The following is a 24,680-nucleotide window of genomic DNA, read 5'->3' as shown; positions in this document are numbered from 1 at the left end:
CAGGTCCACAGTAGCACTATAATAAGCCAAGGCGGGGAAGGAACCCAAATGTCCCAAGGACAGATGAATGGATAAGGAAAATGTGATATATACATACAATGGAATATTATTCAGCCTTAAAAGGGAAGGAAATCCTGTCACATGCCACCATATGGATAAACCTTGAAGATAAGATGAAAATAAGTGAAATAAATGAGCCCTCAAAGGGCAAATATTGCATGATTCCACGTATATGACAAGGTATCCACAGTAGTCAAATTCACAGAAACAGAAAGTAGAGTAGTGTTGCCAGAGGCTGAGGGGAAAGGAGAAGGAGTTGTTCAGTAGGTCTGAAGTTTCAGCCATGCTAGACAAAAACGTTCTGGAGATCTGTTTTACAACAGTATGAATGTACTTATAACTACTGAACTACACACTTAAAATTTCATGTTATGTGGTTTTTACTACAACAGAAAAAAATTGAAAGAAAGAAAGAAAGAAAGAAAAAAAAGGAAAGAAAAGAAAAGAAAGAAAGAAAGAAAGCAAGCGAGCGAGCAAGCTCCATGCATTTCATTTTGCTAAAAGGTAAGTCTATGGAAACAACAATCCATATACTCTTCTGGACAATGTGATTACCAAACTAAAAAACCTCAAGGAGCTGAAGATTCATACAAAGCGTTCTACTTATTTTTCCTTCATGTCACCTTTCCTATCTTATTGCAAAAGTACTGCACAGATTTTAAAACATGAGAAAAATCCTCAGTCTTCATACACTGTCAAAGTTCACCTTAAAGTTATTTTAAAAAAATCAATCTAGAATGATTTCCTGTACACTACTTTTTTTGGTCCACGAAACAAAATAACAAAAAACCCACCAACCTTAGGCCAAAATGAGAAGGCAAACGTTCTTTCATGAAGGAGCTGAGCTACTGAAGGGTCTCCATCCTCCATGTAGAACCCATCTCGGGTTTCATCCCTAGCGGTGCTCATGGAAGCATTGCTTTCCTCATCAAAGTTCTTCCCTCTAGAGACAGCTCCTGCTGAGAAATGAGTTAATGTGCATTACTCACAACCAGAGTATCACCGAAAAAGTTGGGAGAGGACATGGGAAAAACGTGAATACTAATCAGCTCCATTTTACTGAGAACCTACTATATGGCTAGGATGGCATTAGGCATCTTACTATCTTGTTTAAATTGGTGATGGCCCCTTCATACACATGGTGTCATTCTCACTTTATGGATGAAGCAGCAGACGGGCTTGGGTAGGTGACATCACTAGTTATCTGACGTTGAGCACATATGTCTCAGAGGAGGCGGAATGACAACCAAGTCTCTGACCCAAGAGCCTCTCCACACAGGAAAGAGGGCTGACAACTGGCCGGAGTACCAAGCCCCGGCCCCAGTCCATGGTACAATAGGAGGCTTTGTTTTTACTGGGTGTCAGGAATAGCAAACTAACTGCGACTTAGAAAGAAAACTGGTTATTTTCAGATTCTACTTCTACCTTTACTTCTGACTTAAAACTAAAATTAAGCATCATTTGTTTTAAAATAATTACCATATTTAGCCAGTGAATGACTCTTTTCCTTCGTATTTAATTGTCCAAATTAAAATCATTTGGAATTCTTAATACACTGATACTGTAAAGTTAACCCCTATTCTTTTTTTTTTTTTAAAGATTTTATTTACTTATTTGTCGGGGTGGGGGGGGAGCACAAGCAGGGGGAGCGGCAGGCAGAGGGAGAAACAGGCTCCCTGACTCGATCCCAGGACCTTGAGATCATGACCTGAGCGAAGGCAGACGCCTGACCGACGGGAGCCACCCAGGCGCCCCAAGTTAACCCCCAGAAATTGTTACGTGCCCATCATACTCTTCTGAGAGCTTAAGTCGTTCGAAATTCCGTGTTTACACGTGGCATGGGTGCAAAACACACACCTAAGCATAACCTGAAATCATCCATTTGCAGAAGAAAATGTACACCAACTACCCTTAAAAAATAAACAAGAGCCCCTGTCATGGCCTGTCACAGCTGCCGCGGTGGAATGGGGAGAGAGGCCCGGATGGCACGGCATTACCTTCAGGCTGGGAAGATTCCTCTGACTTATCGTCATCCTCCAGCTTTTCTTCCTCGTCCTCTTCAGAACCCTTTTCTGAAATAGACTTGGGCCCTGTATCTGCACTGACCTCCATCCCTTTCAGTTCACTTTTTACAGAGCTGGCCTCGGCCTCACATCCCTGCTTACTGTCCTTCTCCCCGCCGTCAGTCTCTTCCTCCTCTTCCTTCCCCTCAGCTTTCTCTTGGGCGGCCGTGCTTCCAGACTCCTCCGCTTTGCCTTCACTCTGTCCTGTCGCCTTCTCTTCCTGAACGTGAGCAGACGAGAGGACGGCAGGAGTCTGGCCAAATCCAATGGCCAGTGGGGTCAGGGAGGACATGTTCCCGGCCCCTCTGTTCTGAGCAAAGTTTTTGTGCGCATCCAAGAAAGATAACTCGGGGTCATTGAGGATGTGATAATCCGTCCGACTGACCCCGTGTTTAGCAGCACCAACCAGCAAGTCTCGGTCATGCCTCCCACATTCCCACCACTCTGGCAGATCCAAGCTCGGCTGGCAGAGCTTCAGCCTCTCTCCCAGCTGAGGGTGATGAAGAACCTGTTCGCGTATTTTCCGCAGCAGCTCGATGCGGTAGAGAGTTCTAGAGGCACGCTCTTCCGTGATTGGCTCGATCATGGAGGAGAGGTCGGGTGGTTCTGTAACATGAAAACAATTGTATTCACTTGGAAAAACCCTAAGTATGCTTTAAATTGCTCACGCTCTGTTTTTCACTGTATTTGGCCTTTTGTTATAGAACTTTTGTTACAAAGAGAACCTACCATCACCTGGCTTAGCGGGCATTCGACACACTCGCCTACACATGGCCACAAAACAACTGAAGTATTTCTCCAAACTCTCATCAGACTTTTTGTCAAGTCTGGCAAAGGCTCGAAATTGGTTCCAGTCAAACTGCTGTTTCACGGGGTCAAAGATAACTCCAAACGTAGACACCACACGGTAAAAATCGGCCTCTTCTCTTCTTGTCCACCTGTGAGCAAGAAGACATTAGCTTGAACTGTACTTGAGTAAACAGGCTTAAAGCTTATTCATTCTTTCCCTCTTTTCCCCAAAACTTAACGCACAGTACTTATGCTGGGGTGGGGGGACAGATGGCTTTGATGTACTGAGACTTTCTTTGATCACCGTCTGAGACGTGATTCCTGCCTCTTGCTGGCCGAGAAGGGCACAGAAGAGAGGCCCGTCCCAGGAGCTGAGTAAAACCCTGAAGAAACTCACTTTTGCCGTTTCTCAGATATTATAGCTTCCCTTTCCGCTTCTAGCGCTCTCACTTCCTCCCGGGGCCGTCGCCTCCGCCGGTCAGTCTTCATTAGAGCCTCTTGCCTCATTTGTTGCCTTTTATAGCTGCGCTGATAGGCAGTAATGAGCCGGCGCAGACGGGTAGTTAGGGTTGAGGTGTTGGGCCAGTAGAGTTGGCCTAACTCAGCAGTACTCTCACTGGGCTTGCCTGGGGGAAGTGGAAAAAAGATTTCTGAAATGTGTAGCTGCAATCTTGCAATACACAGGATTTTCCATCAAAACAAGATGACTCATTAACATTCAAATGACAGTGTGGGAAAGGGCATCTCAGCGCTCTCATTTTTAAAATATAAATAAAGGATAATATTAGTATGAAACTTATAAACTGTTTTCTTTTTTAACTCCTTGGGGCGGGGGAGAAGCAAGTTTACTTATCAGTTTTATGTAAAGAAACATACTTTATGCCATGAACTACAATATAAGGGTGCTCTCCTGTAATGTACTTATAATGATAATCTCGGATGTAAAACATAATCACATAATTGGTAGCTAATCATTTGACATTAGGGAAAAGGTCAACATTCTATAAACCTGCAATATTTCAGATACCTAGCAAATGCCCTACTCCCACGAGACACAGTTCTAAAGATGCTTAAAAGTTTCCCCTAACTGGTATATAAATATATATAAAGTATCTTAATCCAAAAAGTAGTGATTCCATCAAAGAAATTTAATGTAATGAAAAATCCACGATAAACAAGAATTAAAATTATTCGCCAACGGGACGAGTCAGCACAGAAGAAATAACACGTCAAATCCATCGTCATTGAGCGGCACAAGTGCGGGTACATGAATTGTGTCTGCACAGCACACGTTTGCTCTGCTCCGGGGGCTTGTACGGAGCCTCACCTGTGGCGCGTATTTCCATGGAGTCCTCTTTATCTTCTGGAGGAGAATTTGCAAATTCCTTAAAAGCAAAGCAAGAAACAGAATTATTTTAATTTGGGGTTTCATTTTGCTTTATCTTTTAAAGAAATGGCCATTATCTATACAGTTTAACAAGTCTTATATGGGCTTATATTATATTATATTATATTATGTTATATTATATTATATTATATTTTAGTGGTGCTGTAAAAGTTCATATACTCAAGTCCTTACATCTATTTCATCCTTGAATGGCGTCCTAGTTGGTTTATATTCTGGGTCTTCATCTTCTCTATCAAATTCTCCCCTATATTCAAATTGTAAAAAAAAAAAAAAAAGTTTAAATTGTGCAGATAAGCAAGAGACTGGGGGGGGGGGGGCTTGGGAAGGACTAATCCTCTGCCTGATGCTACTTTTAATTCTGGGTTTGACATCAAAGGCAACGTGATCAGTGCTTAAATCGTGCAGCCATGGGGGAAGGGGCGGGTGGGGGAAAGTGTCATCATTTGGAAAAAACAAACAGGTTTCAGATGATCTGGAAAATATATTGTGTTTAAATCATCATTACGATACATAAACAGACCACACTGGCGAACATCACTGAAGTTCAAACCAGATGCAATGTAGTGCACCGCGCAGGGTAAGGACTGAACCCTGCCAATAGATGTGACACTGACATAAAGTTTATTAAAATTTTTAAATGTCCTTCTTACCCGTCACCGCCATCTGCTAGCATGTCTGTTCCTCTTTGCTCGGCAGCTATGGCCTTGGCATCAGGCATACCAACTCGTTCCAGGAAGCACAGTGCGGGGTCAGCTCGCATGGAATTGTACTTCTCGTAGCCTGTGCCGTCCCCCACCAGCCCACAGAGAACATGCACAAGAACAGCAAAAGGGCCGTCATTCACAAAATCACAGCACTGCCATAATACACCACGTTAGGCTCTCAATGGAGATGATCGTTTATGAACCTTGTTTTAGTAAAGCGTTCCACAGAATGCTCACTACGGGGCAGATTTTGGGGGGTCATGTTACAGTTCAGGGAGGGTATCCGAATGACCACAGACACGAACAGAGAAACAGGTTCAAGCTCACTGCGTTCAAGATGCCTGGGAAGATTTTTGACCCTATTTTCCCCAAGATCTAATTTTGCTTGACATTTAAAAGGCTTCCTAATGCTCCTTTACGACCTCTGCAGGGCACTCCGCGCCCACCCCGTCCTCCTGCGAATGGCTCCAGTCCTGCAGGAACGCGCACCGCTGGCTGAAAATCCCTGTATACGTAAGGCCAGCGAACCTGTCTTATCAGGTTTAGGATGATGCATGTCAGTAAGATGACACTGTTCCCTCTATGCTTTTCAAACTGCAATTTGCTTTTTGACTGCCCAAGTTGACTAGATGGAAAATGGCAGATCCCAACAGTGCACTGCGGGAAAATGATTTTTAGGCTGAGCTCACCAAACACGGCTGCAGTACGTAGGCAGAACAGCACAATTCAATTAGGATGTGTACTACAACACACCGCTCCTAACTGCTGGAGAGCCGCAAGCCAAACTGTAATCATGAAAGGTTTTATAAGCCATCATTCTCCCCTTTAGTCAGGTTGGGCTGCTGAGAATACCTCCGCGACCTCCAGAGAATTGGGATTATAATCAGGAATCGCTCACTGTATATATCATGCCAGTTCTGCATCCCCAGCCTTTCAAAGTTAACAAGGCAGCATCCCACTCAGGGGAGCCGTGAGTTCTCAGCACTGACATTTGTGAAATATTGCTTGGAACAAAGCCCAGGAGGCACTTGTAGAGATTAATAGCAGAGGTTAAGCCCACCGTCCACTTTGACACGGGCTGGCAGAGCTAGCAAGGGGAGCCGTGCTAGAAGCAAAGTTTAGGGAGAGCTATAGGACAACTTGGCTATTATTAAAACAAATATGGTTTTGGTTTTATTTACAGCCAAGAAAGAAATGTTTTCTTCTCAAATACTCAACAAACATTCAAAAACAGCATCTGATATTTACAGTTCATATTAGATTTTTAGTACAGGAAAATGGTAGAAGCCAAGAGTCCTTTGGAACTATCCTCATTAATATTATGACTCTGGAAAAGAATATGCAAAGAGCTCTAACAACAAAGCCACACAGTCAAGATGTGGTCAAACGGAAACACCACTTACCGTGTTTGAACACTCCAATTAGGAGGGACTTATCTGCTTCCTTATCCCACCAGTCTGTGGGGACCTCAGCATGGAAGGGTTCAGGTATCCACACATCAGTTTCACTATAAAGACACCGTCCACACAGTATTTAAACACACATGATATTAAAAAAGAATCCCCAGTAACTACAAACATAGATACACAGGCTCGCATGCCCCCTTCCTGCAACAAGCATCTGAGCATCGTGGGGGGCATTGAGCAAAGGTTGAAAGAAAGGGTGTGAGCGCCAGTCGCTTTCTACCATAGCCAGAAATGGACTTCATCGCACAGCGTCTCCTTTTAAAGGTCACGTCAGAACGCCAGTAACATAGTTCACACCTTTTCCCATGGAACACGTACACACGAACACACTTTCCCTCCGCATCCCCACACTCGCAGGGTAAGAATCGCATTCCAGGTGCAAACAAGGAGATGAGCCACTAATGGTTTATGAGGGTTCCGAAACACAATTGGCGGTGCCTTCCGACCGCCAGGGTCATCACAGGGAGGTACAGAGTAGCGTGCACTTGCACTAACCTTGAGTCAGCACCCTCTAAAATCTTATCTGCCTGGTCTCCTATAACTTCTTGCCTTAGGTAGTACAGCATGCGGACACGCAGCAGGACCCTGGAGAGGAAGACAGAGGGGGGAAAAGTTCTTAACTTCGGGACTGTTTGCCAACAGTGGCTTTTGGCAGCTGCTGCTGTTCATCCATCATCCTGCCAAGGCTGATTAGCCATGCTGTATGGTAGGCTTGAAGCGTGACAGATGGTGGCACATAATCACCTCTGTGTGGTGCTTTCTGCTGGCTTCCAACAGGCCTGCCTGGCAACCGCTCACACTGCACAGAGAGGGACCGAGCTCAGCCCAGCCCGGGCGCACTTCATTTAGTCCTACCTAGTGCAGCTTGTGAAGTTTAGACACGTACCCTACCATTGCCTCTGAAGTATTGAAGCAAGTTTGTAAACAACTGAGCAGATGGCTTTCAGTAACTGTTCTGCTTCATTATCTCATAAAATTTCCTCAGCTGCTGCCTTAATACCATTTTTGGAAACACATCAGAAGTTGTAGGAATAAACGAGATATAAAATCTGGTTTTACTACCTTACAATAAACCCTCAATATGGAATGTCAGGTTTTTCAGATTATACAACTTTGCTTCCGAGAAAGGAAGATGGTGATGGGGGTGGGGTAAGGGGTGGGTCCTCACTCGTCTCCCTTAAGGAGTGTGAAACATTTTTTATTCCTTCTAGTTCATATCACCTGGAAGCCTAGGTTGTACCTTAGAAAATAACAAAAATGACACAAAGGAGGTTAAAATGTGTCCAATTCATTGGACATTTCAATGTCTAATTCTTCATCATTTTAAAAAAATCAGCTTCTCAAAACCCATGAAATTCTAGGAACCAGATTTTCAATATCACTTGGAATTCCTCAATGGCTTAAACTTAATTCTTTCGGTAAAGCCCACCTGGTAAATCCCAAAGGCCCATGTCTACTCTGAGGCTGGCATCTCCTGCTGGACCGCCCCTGATGTGCTTTCAGGACTGGGATTTGCAGACTTACCTCCTTGGCCATGAGTCAGTGATCATACTAAATGCTGTTTCCCTAGCTGCATCATCCCATCACACACTTAGCGGATGGTTCACAGCTAACATCACATTTGTATGTACTAGCTCATCTGATCTTCACAATAATCCTATGATGAAGTGGGGCATGTTCTAATTTCCACTTCACAAATGAGAAAGCTGAGGGTAACAAAAGACCAGTGACCTATCCAAGGCCATAGAGTCACCTTGAGCGTGGACCACTTGGGATTAGGCCTTCTGACCCCACCACCTCACGATGTCTCTTGGGACGCGGCAGGGGTCCTTGAAAACGTCAAAATGACAACTAGGGGCAGCTTCATCAAAACAGACACTCCCGCATACATGAGTAGGTACCCCCTGATATGCTGCCTCTCCACCCGGTGTGTCTGCTTTTGAGCAACATGGGATCTAGACGGACAAAGTGAGAGGCTAGGTAAGCTCCAATATAAACAGTCATTTTGGGTATTTCGTTTTAATTTTTTAACATTTTTCTTTTGATAAGATTAAAAATTGGTTGTGCCACACTGAACGGGCAGAAGAAAACTAACAGTATGGGCCTCCGTGGCTGGAACCTTGTTTCTTCTCTGCTTAGGAAGAATTTACCGGCCAGGATTTCCTTATAGAGGATGCTCAGAAAGGGTAGTTCCAAAGGGAATACCCTCCACCTTTGGCAGGGTTTTGTTTGTTTGTTTGTTTGTTTTTAAGATTTTATTTATTTATTTGACAGAGAGACAACCAGCCAGATAGGGAACACAAACAGGGGGAATGGGAGAGGAAGAAGCAGGTTTCCAGCAGAGGAGCCTGATGTGGGGCTCGATCCCATAACGCCGGGATCACGCCCTGAGCCGAAGGCAGACGCCTAACGACTACACTACCCAGGCACCCCAGGGTTCTCTTTTTTTAAACAAAACTCAGCACAGCACAGTGGCAAATATCTGAATGGTTTTTCTCTCTTTTGACAGAAGACACAATTTTCTTCTTTGGGAGGAATTTCAGTTATGCAGAGACTTTTATGAGCCAACTGTGAATGTCACCTTTCTTCTAGATCAAAAAATTCAAACCAGTGCAACTGGCAATCTCAGTGGTACCAGCCAGATAACAAAGTAGACGGAAGGTGGGCTCTGACCCTAAGGAGGTTGCAACCGATAAGTCCGACAGAGCAGACTAACGAGTCCCCAGACCTCATCCACGTTGGATTGGCTATCCCACTAGTGACCATCTTCTGCCCCTGCATCCAGCTCAGGGCCACACAGAGCAACAGAACTGTCCTGCCCCTTCATCTCCTTTACCCACAGACAGTTCCTCTGTCTTTGTCTCTTTAAACTTTTGAAGAGAACTAGCTAGCTATTTTCTAGAAGGTCCCTTGATTTGGGTTTCATTTTCTCTTTCCGGTCATCAACATTTCCCCACTTTAGGTCCTGAGAAATCTCAGGGCATGATCCAATAGGAAGAAGAAACAGACCACTTGCTTGTCCCAGAGAGGAGTCTTCTCCTGAGACCACGCAGAAGAGCACACTAGCTCCACCTCACATACTCATTAGGGAGGGTACTCTATAAAAGTCTGCTACTGATATTGGAGCAGGAAAAGTAAAAACTCCTGCCCTCGCCACTCTGGGATCCAGGCACAGGAGCCACTGTTCCCACACCAAACCACTTTACTTCCGGTCTGTCTGAATCCAGAACTCAGAAGGCTACTGACCCAAAGTTCACATAAACCACAGGAAACAGAAGTTTTCTAATAGATGCAAGTGGGGCAGGATTTTAGGGAGAACTACTATGCCACAGCAGTAACAACAAACAGTTTCTGAGGCACCAAAATGGTTTGAGGTGATGATTTTAAAGACTCAAAAAGAAAAAAATTTGTCAAAATCTAGCGATAGTGATCAAAGGTAGGCCCTGAAAGCACTTCCATGTTTAAAAAGGGATGAGAACCATTCATCACTGCCAGCCAGGAATCCCTTCACGTGAGGCCTGGGAAGACCCTGTGGGGCAGGCAGGCTTCCCAGGAGGGCAGGGGTCACTGGGAGCAAGGGCCCCGCCCTCATCCGTTCTGGACTTCCAACCTGGCTTTGCTCCCTAACTAGCTGAGACCGGATGTGCCAGAGTCTCCGTTTCCTTGTCAGGGAAACGGGGATACAGAGCACTGCTCATCTCAGACAAGACACACAGATAATGCATGTGAAGTGCTTGGCACGCCGCCAGTTACTGTGTGCTCGGACTTTTGCTACTTTTTAGGAGAGACACACATTTATTTATATCCTGCTTCAATCAGTGGAGGTCTTACTACAGAGCCCTAGGTGGTTATGAAGGCCAGTGTGTCTTAAAGAGGCGGAGGAACTTGCCCAAGGCCCCACGAAGCTACAAGCGGTGGAGCTGTTCATGCTGGCGCGACTACAGATTCTCAAAAATGAACGCTCGCGGCAAGGGAAGAAGAACAGCCACGCGCAGATGTTAGTTAAACATGCAGATAGTTGACAGAGCTCCCCGCAATGAAATAAACACAGATTTAATATTCTTCAATTACATATCATCAGGTTCCGGAAATAAAGAGAAGGAACAGGATTCTAGGCTCACAGGTGAGAAAAAAGGACCCAGCCACTGAGGTACTCATTAAGCAAAAAAACTCCACGTGAACTCCCCAGTCCCTCCACTGGAAGCAGTCAGTTGAAGGTGGGGTCATACGAGGCAACCAGTAATGCTCTAACACATCTTGGTTACAACTTAGTTATCTGCAACACTCATAGCAGCATTACTGAGGACAGCCAAAAAATGTGTCCATCAACCCAGGTGCCCGTCGACGGATGCACGGATAAACAAAATGTGGTACACGCGTACAATGCAGGATTATTCAGCCTCGAAAAGCAATGACATTCTGGCACAAGGTACAAAACGGATAAACCCTGACAACATTCTGCTAGGTGAAGTAAGCCAGACATCACAGACAGACAAACATTCTATGATCCCACTGAGGACACACCTAGAAGAGGCAAATTCGTAGAGATAGAAAGTAGAACGGTGTCTGCCAGGGACTTGGGGCAGGGAGGGAGGAGGTGCAGAGCTTACACTGGGGTCATTGAAAAGGTTTGGGGTATAGACAGTGGTATATACAGCATTTTGAATGTAATCAATACCAATGAGTTGTATACTTAACAAATGGTTAAAATGGAAAGACAGTGTTATGTGCCTAGTACAATTAAAAAGAAAAAAAAAAGACGAAAGAATCCGTCATCTACAGGTGTGTATGAGTGGCCTGTGAGCCAGCACCATGGAGCCAGAAAACAGTAGAGCTGCACGTAACAGGAAGTCCAATCTAACGGTCACTCGTACAGGCGCTTTGAAAACGTACTTGTTACAGTGGTGTTTCAGGTGCTTCTTGTAGCTGTCCTCCTGGAACAAGGCGTCCGGGTTGCAGCCCGCCAGCCAGTCGGCATCCTGCACCACTGGATGTGTGCTCTGGGCTTTCACCTTCTTTCCTTTCCTTCCCCTTGGCACTGGGGCTGATAAGCCTAGAATCGGAGTAGTAATAATAATAATAGAAGCTTTTATAACCTCAATGACAATGTCGGACTCAGATATTCTGACGTACGTGGCAGGGAGACAGGGGGTCTAGGTCGCGTCCCGGGGGTTCCGGGCGGCTCTCTGCGAGCCTGCAATACCGACAGCATGAAGCGGACCTACCAGAGTGATTGACCAAGGCTCGCGTCTGGCCGTCCGCCGTGGGCGTGATCAAGTCCCAGATGAAGCTTTTGATATTCTCATCGCCCTTGTAATGATTGAGACAGTACACAAGGATGGTTCTGCAGATGGTTTCTACGTCTTGCTCGGTGAGCTGGCGCTTGTAGCGTCCATGGGAAAGGATATCTGTCCACCGTCCCCAGCTGCAAAGCAAATATTCAGCATGTAGATGGTGCCTTTCAGTTTAGATTTGGGGCTTTCCTTTCACAGTCCGGTGGCAGTGTTAGGAAACCTTGGATCAGAACGAGCAATATTTACACCAGGGGACAGGAAAGCTCTTTGGGGCACAAGAGTCAAGAACACTCATTAAAGAGCGGGCCCTGAGTTGAACTGTCACTGAGGTAACGCCCACGGGCCTGACACAGGCTTTCTCAGTCAGATCTGGCAGTGGCTGCAACTCTGGGGACAGGAAAGTGCGTGGGGACCTGGACACCTTAGGCTCTGTCTCACTCTGTCATGGCTGGCATGTTTCAATGGTGACCAGCTATCTGAGATGCATGGTGACCTAAGGTGGGTGTCGCTGCTCCCAAATCTAGGACACGACACTGAGGAGGAATGGTCGTTTCTCAATGTACCGCAAAGGGATGCCGTGACAACCAATGAAAGACTGTGGACAGGTGTGAGCTTGCTTTTGAAACAGGGAGTGCTAACTCCCAGGTACGAGAGCATTCACAGGCAGCGTGCTTCACGAACTCAGGCCCTCGTGTTAACCAGGTGGGAGGAAGAACTGTACACAGGAGGAAATAGCACACCGCTGACTCTGAATAGTCTACTCGGGGTTATAATCCCGGTTAGACACAGTGCTGTGCTCTTTGGTCCGGGTGTTGTGGTGTGGTGTGGGAGCATACAACAGATGGGCAGATGCTGTCTGCGTCGGGTCTCCCTCAAGGCCGCAGGTCAGGACAGAAGCCAGCCCCTCCCCTGCCTTCTTTAGGGACCGAGGACTGTGCACAGCAGGGAGGCCTCGGCTGTGAGAGGCACAGGGCCCACCCCAGCAGGCCTGGTCCTCTCTGGCTTCTATGAACTCTCAGCTCCTCAAACTGCAGGGCCAGTCCTCACCTCCAGGCCTTGGAACACACTGCTCCCTCTGCATGAATTCTCTCCTCCCAACTCTCTCCTACCCGGGCTAAGCCATGATGTCCACTCATCAAGTCATGTGGCTGTCTGTGGAATCCCTTCTTGTACTTCCCCAGCCTCAGAAGTGGGGAGATGATACGGAGCTGTCTTACACGAGAGAGACACACTTCTACACTCCATCTGCACAGTCTTCCCAGCTATACCACCATCACAGTTTCCTGCCATTTCTGCCTGTCCACCTGCCTTGAGGCAGGGGCCATGTCTGAGTATCCTAGCACAGTGCCCAGCCTCTGATAAGTGTTTCCTACATAGTGATGCCTAGGGGAGCAGGGAAGGCCTTTCCTCGAAGACACGGCACTCTACGCATATTTCTTAGCTTTGGGAGATATTAAGATGTTCCATTTCTAAAGTTACCAGCACAATTCTCAACTCTGATCATTAGGTTGAAATACCCAAGCAGGGGCAAGTAACAGAGGGCTCAGGGGTCTGTCCAGACATAGGAACAGACAGGAAAGAATGTCTAGCTTCCTGCAGGTAATGAGCTGAGATACAGCATGGGCATCAGATGGACTTCATTTATTCCATAAGAAATCACTGATTTGGCACTCACTGTGGGTCTGCTGGCATTGGACTCTTCCCTGAAGACAGAGAAAAGAGTCCTGGGCTTCAGGGAGCTCTAAGTGGGGCTCCAGCAGGAGAGGCCTGCTCCTCAGAGTCATGAACCAACGTGATGAGTGTGATGGAACGTGCGAGCCAGACTCTGGTGCAGAGTGCCGAGGGGGTGCCTGTGCTGGATGTCAACGACAGGAGCTGCCGGGCAGATCAAGTCTACGGGCTGGGTGTGCGGCGTGCTGCTCTGGGCAGTGGAAGAACGTGTAGGAAGACAGAGATGCGGCACGAGACCGAGCATGGCACTCTGAGGGAGACGGCGCGCTCTGTCCCAACAGAAGCCCGGGCTACCCAGGGAAAGGACTGACAAGACAGACAAGAGCCAGGTCAGAGCCCTGTGTGCCATGTTAGTAGAAGGTGTGTATTTACTCTGAAACTCATGATAACCCACTGGAAAAAACCATCAAAAGCAGGATATCATCAGACCTACAGAAATATCATTTTGCTGGTAGTTTTTTTTTTATTTGAATGGAACTTGACTACAGTCCCATAAAATACCAGAGAATTCTTATTTGCAGATTCAGATATTTAGCGAGCACCCCTCCATCACTCAGAGCACTGTGTGGCGTTCCACACAGATTCAGAGATGAATCAGAGACATGCTGTCCGGCAGGAAAAGTACGACACATTCAGAGTTGAAATAACCACCCGTTTATGTTCCAGATGAGCTGGAAGAGCTTTATTTTTATTTTTATTTTTTTAAAAGATTTTATTTATTTATTTGACAGAGATAGAGACAGCTAGCGAGAGAGGGAACACAAGCAGGGGGAGTGGGAGAGGAAGAAGCAGGCTCATAGCAGAGGAGCCTGATGTGGGGCTCGATCCCGTAACGCTGGGATCACGCCCTGAGCCGAAGGCAGACGCTTAACCGCTGTGCCACCCAGGCGCCCCTGGAAGAGCTTTAAAACTGTTTAAATAGTTTTTAGAGCAGAAAAATACTGAAAGACTACCATAGTCAAAAATTTTATGCGAAGTTAGGGGCGCCTGGGTGGTGCAGTCGTTAAGCGTCTGCCTTCGGCTCAGGGAGTGATCCTGGCATTCTGGGATCGAGCCCCACATTAGGCTCCTCCGCTAGGAGCCTGCTTCTTCCTCTCCCACTCCCCCTGCTTGTGTTCCCTCTCTCGCTGGCTGTCTCCCTCTCTGTCAAATAAAGAAATAAAATCTTTAAAAAAAAAATTTTATGCGAAGTTAAATAGGAAAAGATTTTGTAACTTAGAGACTTCGTTCTGAGTTATTAGTCACCAAGAGGTAAATTTGGATCTGTTATAATTGCTTAAGGGACAACCTTGTGCTCCTTCAAATCCACGAGGACATGGACAACTGTGAGCACCTGAACCAAACAACCCTGGGTCCTGGCAACTCGCTGCACATCAAATGCCTGACTGCACCATGTGGGGGTCGCGGGCATCCAAACACAGATGCACTTTTCTACGCGCATTACAACTCTGTATTTAAAATAAAATTCTGTTTTTCCCACGAGTCTGACTTACCCATAGACGAGCAGATTCTTCTCAACTCTGAAGCACTCACTCCGTGCGTAGCCCTGCGACCTGTCCTGGGGCCGCCGTGGCTTTGTGCAAGGCTTCTCTTCAGAATCACTCTCCAAGTCTGAAAATTCCATCAGCTCGTCTTCTTTCACTGCACTGTACAGCCTGGTTTGCTTCCTCACTCTTGGAGTGTCAATAACCAGGTTGTTCTAGAAAAGACAGTGGATAAATCTGAAACTTCTAAAAAAGCATCCCTTGGGTTAGATTAAATAGGGTTTGAATGGGACCTCTCACTCACCCTCCCATTTAAGGCATCAATATCCAATTCAGCCTTCTTAGCCCACTTTTGCCAGAAATTTGGATCATCCAAGGAAATATCTGTCCTATTTCCAGATGCAACAAAACTGGCCTAAAGGGGAAAAAAATATGCATTACTTTGAGATGCTTTTCTCAGAGGCAGAATGCAAAGCAGCTTTCATTTACTCATTCAGCCAAACACGTCTGCATTCTTGCACCGTGTGCCAGATACTGCAGTCGGTGGGCTGGGATGAAAGACCATCCCTCAGGCAGCTCTCTGTCCTGGGGCTTAAACAGATCAGGAAGCAAAGGATGACAGCACAGTATAATCAACGACGGTGACAATGGTACATACAGGTACAGCCGATCCACAGAGGAGGGACCTAGCCAGGTTCATGAGGGGCTGCAGGAAGGGCATTGCTTGGAAGAAAGAATAGGCTCCCCAGAATATGTCTGGCCCGGACTGTTGAAAACCCCGAGAACAGGAAAGTATGTGGACATGTTCACGGCAGAGCATGTGCAAAGGCTCAGAAGAGAGGAAAGGCAATTGTGTCATGTGACTGGTGATAAGCGTAGTCAGGGGAGAGCAGCTAAAGGTCAAGCTGGTGAGGCAGGCAGAAACCAGGTCACGCAAGGCCTTGCACGTCCTGTTAATAGGGTCGGAACTCTATCCTGAGGTAGCTATGAACTCTTTCAAAATGGAAATAATCTCAAGATGGACACACTCCTATCCAAAGCCACCTGTTAGAGACATCACACTGATGTCCTGGGATGTGGGAGGGTGGAACAGGCTACTGCAGTGGTTGAGAGAGCAAACTACAAAGACTGACAATGGCTCCAGCAGAAGTGGAGAAAAGCAGTCTAGAAATACATTCTTTAAAAAATAAAACGGAAGGAGCTAGAATCTAGGTGGATGTGAAGCATAGAGAAGGAGGTGGAGGAGAGGGAAGCCAAGAAAAAACCTCAGCAGCCAACTCTGGCATCTGCCCGGCGTCAGTCAGGTGAAAAACTGGGGCTGTGAGCGTGTGCACACAGAGGGTGGAGGGACGGGATGAGGAGTGTGGCTTTGCACACACTGGATGTGAACTGCCTGTGAGGACAGAGAACAGAACCTGGAAAGGGGCTGAGAGATGTGAGAGAGAAGGTGATGGGGCACAGAGCCCAGAGGAGGGAGCCTCCCAAGACTGAGTAGCTGGGACACCTGGATGTCCACAAGCAAAGGGAAGGAGAAGGAGCCCTATCTTATACTGCACACAAAAATTCACTCAAAAGGGATCACAGACCTAAATGGAAGAGTGAAAACTATAAAACTCATAGAAGAAAACAGGAGCAAATCTTTGTGACCTTAGGTTAGACAACATATCAAAATCATGAACAATAAAAGGAAAAAAAATGGGTAAACTGGACTTTACTGAAAATTTTTTATAAATTTTTTATTTATTTATTTGAGTGAGAGAGAGAGAGCGCGTCCACAAGGAGGGGGAGCAGCAGGCAGAGGCAGAGGGAGAAGCAGACTCCCCGCTGAGCAGGGAGCCCAGACACAGGACTCAATCCCGGGACCCTGAGATTGTGACCTGAGCCAAAGGCAGATGCTTAACTGACTGAGCCACCCAGGCGCCCAGGACTTCACTGAAATTAAACACCACTAACAAAAGACTAGGAGAGAGACAAACTGTAAGAGACTCTTAATCTCAGGAAACAAACTGAGGGTTGCTGGAGTGGAGGAGGCTGGGAGGGATGGGGTGGCTGGGTGATGGACACTGGGGAGTGTATGTGTTGTGGTGAGTGTGGTGTATTGTGCTAAGATTGATGAATCACAGACCTGTACCCCTGAAACAAATAATACATTAAATGTTAATTTTTAAAAAAAGACTAGGAGAAAATACTTGCAAATCGTTTTATCTAATGAGAAACTTTTATCCAGAATATATAAAGAATTCTTAATATTCAATAATAAAAGCCAAGTAACTCAAAAGATGAACAAAAAGAAGTGAACAGACATTTTCCCAAAAATGATATACTTATTGGCCAAGAAACACATGAAAAGATGCTCAACAGTGCCAGAGACTGCAGCTCAAACCAGAGTGGGCTATTACTTCACATCACGAGTATGGCTGTAACCAAGAAGTCAGAAAATAAAAAGTGTTGGTGAGGATATGGAGAAATGGAGCCCTCAAAGTCACTGCTGGTGTGAAGAAAAAAATGGTACGGTCACTAGACAACAGTCTGTCAGTTCCTCAAAGGGTTAAACACGGGGTTAACATATGACCCAGCAATTCTATTTATGGTACAAACATAAGAGAAAGGAAAAGATATGGCCACATAAAAACCTGTCCATAAATGTCTGTAACAACATTCATAATAACTCCAAAGTGGAGACAACCCAAATTTCATTATCGACTAGTGAATGGATAAACAACCCCGATGCCCATTATCAACTGCTAAAAGAGGTACACCTGTATAATAGGAACAAAAAAGGGGAAGGGATTGCTGACACGCTACAAGGCCGGTGAACCTCAAAACCACTATGCTAAGTGAAGGAAACAAAAGACTACATGGCGCATGATTCCATTTTATGAAATGTCCAGGGTAGGCAAATCTACAGATTAGTGGCTGCCAAGGACTTGGCAGGGGAGGGGCAGGGGAGGGGAAGAGGGAGAGGCTGACTGCTAAGGGGCAAGAGGTTCTGGGATGATGGAAATGCTCTGAACTTAGATGCGGTGATGGCAACACACGTCCGCAAATACGGTAAAGACATTGAACTGTACACTCAAAGTCAAAGCATTTTATGGTAAGTAAATAACATTTCAATAAAGCTGTTAAAAATAAAGGTAATGTGGGCCTGGGTGTGGATGGGTGGAACCGCTTGCAGGGGAAGACTCAGAAGGCACTCTCAGTCAAGCGGTGGGAAGGAAGGCTCCATGGTGACCTTCATCAGATCTGGTCTCCTGGAGGGGTGGGGGAGGGGTGCAGGCTGGAAGCTGAAAACTAAGCAGAAAAGGAGGCGGTGGGGACAGTTGGTACAAACAACACTCGGGTGGATTTCAGCTGTGAAAGAAGGGTTACGGAGTTGTAGCTGGAGGGCAAAACAGATGAGAGAATTTTTTAAGATAGGAGTGACTCAACTGTTCTTACAGGCTCGGTCAGGAATCACAATCTCAGGAAGCAAGATGATGTCAGAGCAGGAGCTCCAGAAGTGGGGAGGGTGGGGTCAAGGACACGGGAAGCAGATAGGAGGCCAAGGTGAGGGTGACTACCAGGGCCACAGACAGAGAAGGGAATCCAAAACACACACAAAGAATTTTCTATGCATTAGGGGCTCCACAGGGAGGTCATAATTACTTTCTTAATTCTCAATTGCAAAACCAAGGTTAAATACGCACGTATGCACGTTGTGCGCACTTTATAAGGTCCTGCTTTAAGCGAACTCTATTGCACTTCTATAGACAACCTGCCTCTTCAGATCAATTCGCACCTTAGCAAATGTGGAACCTTTCCCTTCAGACTCAATGGTGATAGTGTGGGTTCGCCGCAGGAGAATCTGATCGATGTCTTCTTCGCAGAACTTAGACCCTTCATCTTCCTCATCCATGAGTGCACCGTAGGCCCCTTTTCGTAGCAGATCCTCTATTTCTTTCTTGGAAAGTTGTTGTACCTGTTTTAGTGAGATATTTAAAATCATTTAGAATTGAAATGTTTGTAGACAATACAAATGTTTCACTGTACTCAAAGAGGACTTTTTTTTTTAAGATTTTATTTATTTGAGAGAGAGCGAGCGAGCACAGAGGGAGAGTGAGAGGGAGAAGCAGACTCCCCGCTGAGCAGGGATCCCGACGCGGGGCTTGATCCCAAGTGGAGCCAAAGGCAGACGCTTAACCGACTGAGCCACCCAGGCGCCCCTCATGGAGGATAAACTGGACTCATAAAAGAGACAATGTGACAAACTAGGCTGAAAACAGTGAGGGTGGGAAGTGATTCAATGCTGGGTAATTTCTTCCTGTTAGCTAAGTCGCGTTAGGGAGCCAGAATAAAGGCAGGCTGGGTGAGTGTGGATTACCCCATTGGTAGCGCTTTCTCTCCCACTCATGGACTGCAACACAGCTTTATCCAGGCCGAGCTTCAAACTCGCCTTGTCGAACATTTCCCTCTCGTAAGAATTCCTCGTAATCAGCCTGTAGATTTTCACAGATTTGCTCTGTCCTATTCTATGACATCGAGCCTGAGCCTGGAAGAAAAAGGAAATGAATGGCTACCAAAGAAAGAAAAGACTCACGTGCCAGTTCCAATATGTAGAGGTGCAGTACAGAAGTTAACATACTAAGAGATGACCTTGACATTATTAGTACATTGGTTACTAACTTGGTCCATTTGCCCGATCACGGGACACTGCCTGAGTGACGACACAACTTTAATTTACTGGTTTGACTGGGGATTCTTCATAATAGTGGAATGACTTAAAAAAAAAAAAAAAAAAAAAAAGCATCGGGGCGATTTTCTTGTGTGTTTACCTGGAGATCGTTTTGGGGATTCCAGTCGGAATCGAAGATGATGCAGGTATCAGCAGCAGTAAGATTAATGCCTAAACCTCCCGCCCTTGTACACAGGAGGAAAACAAACCGGTCAGAATCAGGTTTGGAGAATCTGTCGATAGCTGCCTGGCGGAGATTCCCTCTCACTCTGCCGTCGATCCTTTCGTACGGGTACCTAGAAAACGGCAGGGTTAACAGGGAGGCCTGCCCCGTGGCCACGGCACACTTGGTTCTTTTTGTAAAGCAAGTACTACAGCATGACATATGTATTACCTGAGTAATACTATTTATCAGAAATCACTTCAGAGCAAACAGGTTTTATTGCAGTTTGGGATGTAACTGGTGAAATGCTCAAAAACTAAATTTTATTTTACTTCCTCGCTAATATAAAATAACAAGTCTTTTTAAAAATAGCTGACACCTCTAACAGTCAAATAACAAGCAATTTTGATTTTAGGTAAGACCCATTCTCCCCCAGTCAAATGAAAGAAATGGGAAACGAAATCACCATCGAAAGTACATGGAGTCCTACTGTAGTTACCACACGGAGTAACGGCAGCGTACATCAGCAGTTTTTAAAGAGAGATGTGACACATTTCCCCCACTCCTTCCCCTCTATTATGAATGTCACTTTGAGGTGAGCCACTTGGAGCCCTCTGAAAGGTCATTTTTTATTTCCTTTTTACTCTTACGGCGCGGTGGCCTCACCGTCTTTGAATGAGGTAGTCTTCCAGTATGTCCAAGCAGCGCACCATCTGGGAAAAGATAAGCACCCTGTGGCCACCAGCCTTCAGTTTTGGCAGCAGCTTGTCAATCAGCACGAGCTTGCCAGCAGCCTGGATCATCGCCTGGAGCTGGAAATCTGGAGAGTCTGCATTGTGTGTTTCTTTAAACTCTTCCAAAATTTTCTCTTCAGCACCTGCAGAGATTGGACAGCATAACGTGAATACTGTAAAAGGTTTTTATTACTACAAACAATGAACTTGCTTTCAAAACCCACCGCTAACTACAGGAACCAGAGCACCACACTCATGTTTATGAATATGAATCCATCCACTTCCCGAAAGTCAGGTCTAACACAAAACCATGGAAGTATAAAAGGGATCAAAGTTTTAAGCACAACACATTTAAACATTTGGGGGGAAAAAAACCACATTTTCCAACAAACAAATGTTTGCTGTCTGTAGAAACTGAATTTCAACAACAGACTGTCAAGCCAGAAGTGGCAGAAACAAGCCAAGGGCCAGATACCTACAGAAAATTTGGAACCTAAATTGCTAAAGAAATGAAGAACTGTTTACTAGCTGAATATAAACACAAACAACAAAATCTGTTCTGAAGCTAAGAAACAAGGGAATAGAGTTCTAATAACCACAGTGTCAGGGCAGTAGTTTTCGTAGATAACTGCATGTAAATACAGCCCAAAGGAGGGCCACAAAAGGGAGTTCTTTTCTCTGGATAATTTTTAGGGATTTTTAGGGGTTCTGAACGACATCTTCTATTGCAATCTCTAAGTCTCCCTCCTTAATCATTCTCAACTAATAGCTTCATGAGGTACAAAAACTCTATCTTGAAGTAACCAAAGCTTTTCAAGCATTTAAAAAACAGCAGCAGCAAACGACCTTATCTCACATAAGGCTTCTACGCCTAGCCCTCTTTTTCTCCTGGCCTCGCGCAGATTTCTGCTTGCTCAAAGACTCGGGTGCATCAGAGAAGCCTCAAGAGAATGACGTCAGGAAAGAAGTGCTTACACCATCCCCCCCCGCCGCGACCCCCAAACACACACAGGCTAAGCTCCCTTCAACTGCTTAGGTGGCTTAGCTAGAATTAGATGGCACCGGTCTGGCCTCCTCCCATCTTTGGAGTTAATCAGGCCAGAGCTGCTGTGCTCAGCGCCTCTCCCTAAGGATGGGGGGTAGGGTCACCTATTCTTGAGAAAATACAAACAAACAAATCCACCTAATGGGATTGGTTCCCAGCTTCCAGCTGTGCCAGAAAGTGTAAACTATTCTTCTTACCACTGGTTTCAAACAAGTGTGTGAACTAACAATAAACGGGATGAGTATGCATAAATCTCAAAGGGGCCTTAGGTAGGTGAGTTAGACCCCAAAGCCTCTAGGACAGAACTTCCACAAGCAGCAGCAGAAGCAAGAACAGTGCTGTCCTATTTCCACTCGAAGGGCACCTGTGCAGATTAAGTTATGGCATGGTCACAGATGCAGAAATACAGCTTGTTAATTATTAATCAGCAAAAAATCTTACTGACAAAGGATTAAAGTCACTTAATGTCCTCACCCAGGCACTACGGCCTCTGCAAAGCACAGGGTTACTTGTGAGGAAGGGGGCCCCGCCCTAAATGCCAGCGGGGTCAGAATTGCTAGTCCCTCACTACCTTTTCCACATGAGTCAGAGGCTAATGCTCAGGACTCTTCTCTCAGTGCGAAAAGGGGGAAGGTTTTAACCAGGAAAAGGAGAAAACAAAATGCTGTTGAACAGCATTAGCAGGAATGTTCTTGAATAAGCCCACATAATATTTTTCAAAACATGAAATTTAGACATCTCGGTTCTGGATTCAGGACAAGAAGGCCCTCAGGAAACAGGGGACACAGATTTAAGTCTATGTATTACATTAGGTTTTTTTAAAAAGTTTGTTCTTGTGCAATATAGTAAAAGTTTTTTACAATTCAGAAGTAGATTTTACTCCTGATATTTGGGTAGTTATTTTTTGTCTATATGAAAATTATAACTCAGAATCAAAATACAGTATATTAGTTTAAAGCAAGCTAAGGGGCAATTATTTCAAAAATGAAATAATGGGGCGCCTGGGTGGCACAGCGGTTAAGCATCTGCCTTCGGCTCAGGGCGTGATCCCGGCGTTATTGGATCGAGCCCCACATCAGGCTCCTCTGCTATGAGCCTGCTTCTTCCTCTCCCACTCCCCCTGCTTGTGTTCCCTCTCTCGCTGGCTGTCTCTATCTTTGTCAAATAAATAAATAAAATATTTTTAAAAAAAACAAAAATGAAATAATGATTTTGACAAGATAAATATCAAATGTTTGAATAATTTCAGCAAAAAACTGAAAATATTTTTAAAAAAAACAAAAATGAAATAATGATTTTGACAAGATAAATATCAAATGTTTGAATAATTTCAGCAAAAAACTGAAAACACAAATAATTTCTCAAATTAGCAGAGAAATTTCTTCATTTTAAATTTATTCAGAGATAAGAAAAGTAACTTTGCTTTTTGATTGCTACTAAAATTTCTCATCGTATAAAGAATCGTCCAAATTAAAACACATTTGTTCTTACCTGACAAAAGCTACTGCTGAATTAATCAATCCAGCTCTGTTACGAATTCAAGGTTCTTAAAGTGGCAGCCAGTTTAAAAAAAAAATCAGCAAACATATTTCCTATATGATTCTTCTAGCACTATACTTATTTGGCCAGATTGAAGGAAAGAAGTTCAGGGAAGGTGCTGGAGGAAAGCAATTTCTGCCTTCTGATGTCACAACCAAAGTGTCCAAGTTTACCAATTATTTACCTTGATGTTAGATTCGTAAATATCAGTCTGAAAATTAACTGGAAATAGGATATGATAAGCCAAAATACTTTGTTGACACTGCCCTAATTACTGTTCATGCTCCATTTCAAAATGTGTGTGTGTGGTGTCAAAGATAACTTGAAACGAGCGTGGAAGTCTTCTCACTTAAACAGATGGTCACTGTGAGGACAGGAACTGCAATGTTAGCTAGCTATAACGAGAAGTTATTATCTAGCCAATGTCATCCAGCCACAAACAAGCAATTATTTTCTTTTGCAGATTACCAGAAAAAAAGTTTTGTATCTGAAATTCATTCCATCATGTAAGCTTCGGCTGATTTTCTTTCTGCCCACTTTTCTCTACACTCCACCGACCCCAACAATGACAACAAATGTCTCCTGGGTCACTCATAACCATTAGGGGACCCTGACCAAGTTTTCAACATCATTGGTACTCTCGCACAGGGAACCTAACACTGGACATTCCATTCTATTGAAGCTTGGGCCAGTAACAAGAACTGCATTTACATTCCCCACTTACCTGCTTATCGGAGAGAGTAAAGCAACACTTACCAAGTGCTCACAGGGCACCCCAAACACTGTGCTAAGCCCTTAAGGTATTAACCCACATTTAAAGTATTACTTGGCTGTGTTCCACCGTCATTCCTAATTTTCTTCCTTCTGCTTTGCTTCTATTACTGTATGTTACCAACTTACACGTACAGTTGCTTCTACTTTGCACAGCTACAGAAGTGTCATGCTTTCCTGAATTGAACTTTAGCTCGACTTTGCCACCACCCATACAAATGTCAGTTTAAACGGCCACACTGACCACGTCCTTGAATCAGCTTGATGCACGTGTGCAGGGTTAACAGCACATCAGTATGCTTTCTGCTCCAGACTGTAGATGAGAATGCGCAGCGTGGCCGTGGCGCAACCTCCGGGAGACCCAACATCCACATTGAGTTATCTGGGCAGTTCTAATGCCTAATGTGCATGTGGGGTGTGTGTGCAGGTATCTTTTTTAACTACAACTTCCCAACATAAAGGCATATAAAGACACCTGCTTAACAGATACCTCATGAACTGCAGGGACAGAAACGCCGACCCCAAGGTCTGCGCAATTAGGACAATGCCACAGACTCAACTCTTACCAGTCCTGAGAGACTCCTGGTGAACCATGAAGTATAGAAGGTGACCCTGAAGAGCGAACAGCCAAGGAAGGGACCCACCAGCTGTGCTGGGGGTGGCGGGGGGGAGGGGGACGGGACAGGACAAACGACTCCTCCCTCAAAATGTTCAGTGC

General features: G+C 45.2%; 1 protein-coding gene across 7 annotated transcripts in view; it reads right to left on the bottom strand.

Moving 5' to 3' along the window:
* The window catches only part of CHD7 (chromodomain helicase DNA binding protein 7), a 128,329-nt gene that overhangs the window by 10,672 nt on the left and 92,977 nt on the right, over positions 1-24,680 (bottom strand). For 5 of the 7 annotated variants that reach the window (XM_011220367.3, XM_002915716.4, XM_034668104.1 and 2 more), the window contains exons 15-31: positions 20,540-20,750; positions 19,811-20,006; positions 19,360-19,527; positions 18,778-18,957; positions 15,304-15,414; positions 15,009-15,214; positions 11,716-11,915; positions 11,384-11,543; positions 6,986-7,075; positions 6,428-6,531; positions 4,971-5,100; positions 4,492-4,564; positions 4,240-4,297; positions 3,310-3,538; positions 2,853-3,061; positions 2,058-2,729; positions 859-1,019 (exon numbers count right to left, since the gene is read on the bottom strand). In XM_011220367.3, coding sequence (XP_011218669.1) covers positions 859-1,019; positions 2,058-2,729; positions 2,853-3,061; positions 3,310-3,538; positions 4,240-4,297; positions 4,492-4,564; positions 4,971-5,100; positions 6,428-6,531; positions 6,986-7,075; positions 11,384-11,543; positions 11,716-11,915; positions 15,009-15,214; positions 15,304-15,414; positions 18,778-18,957; positions 19,360-19,527; positions 19,811-20,006; positions 20,540-20,750 — 3,158 coding nt within the window. The remainder of the gene's footprint in view (positions 1-858; positions 1,020-2,057; positions 2,730-2,852; positions 3,062-3,309; positions 3,539-4,239; positions 4,298-4,491; positions 4,565-4,970; positions 5,101-6,427; positions 6,532-6,985; positions 7,076-11,383; positions 11,544-11,715; positions 11,916-15,008; positions 15,215-15,303; positions 15,415-18,777; positions 18,958-19,359; positions 19,528-19,810; positions 20,007-20,539; positions 20,751-24,680) is intronic. The other 2 variants (XM_019795817.2, XM_034668102.1) reach the window with 2 other exon arrangements.

Source organism: Ailuropoda melanoleuca, chromosome 9 (assembly GCF_002007445.2).
Source record: "Ailuropoda melanoleuca isolate Jingjing chromosome 9, ASM200744v2, whole genome shotgun sequence".
Lineage (NCBI taxonomy): Eukaryota > Metazoa > Chordata > Mammalia > Carnivora > Ursidae > Ailuropoda > Ailuropoda melanoleuca.
This window is presented reverse-complemented; position numbering and strand designations above follow the sequence as displayed.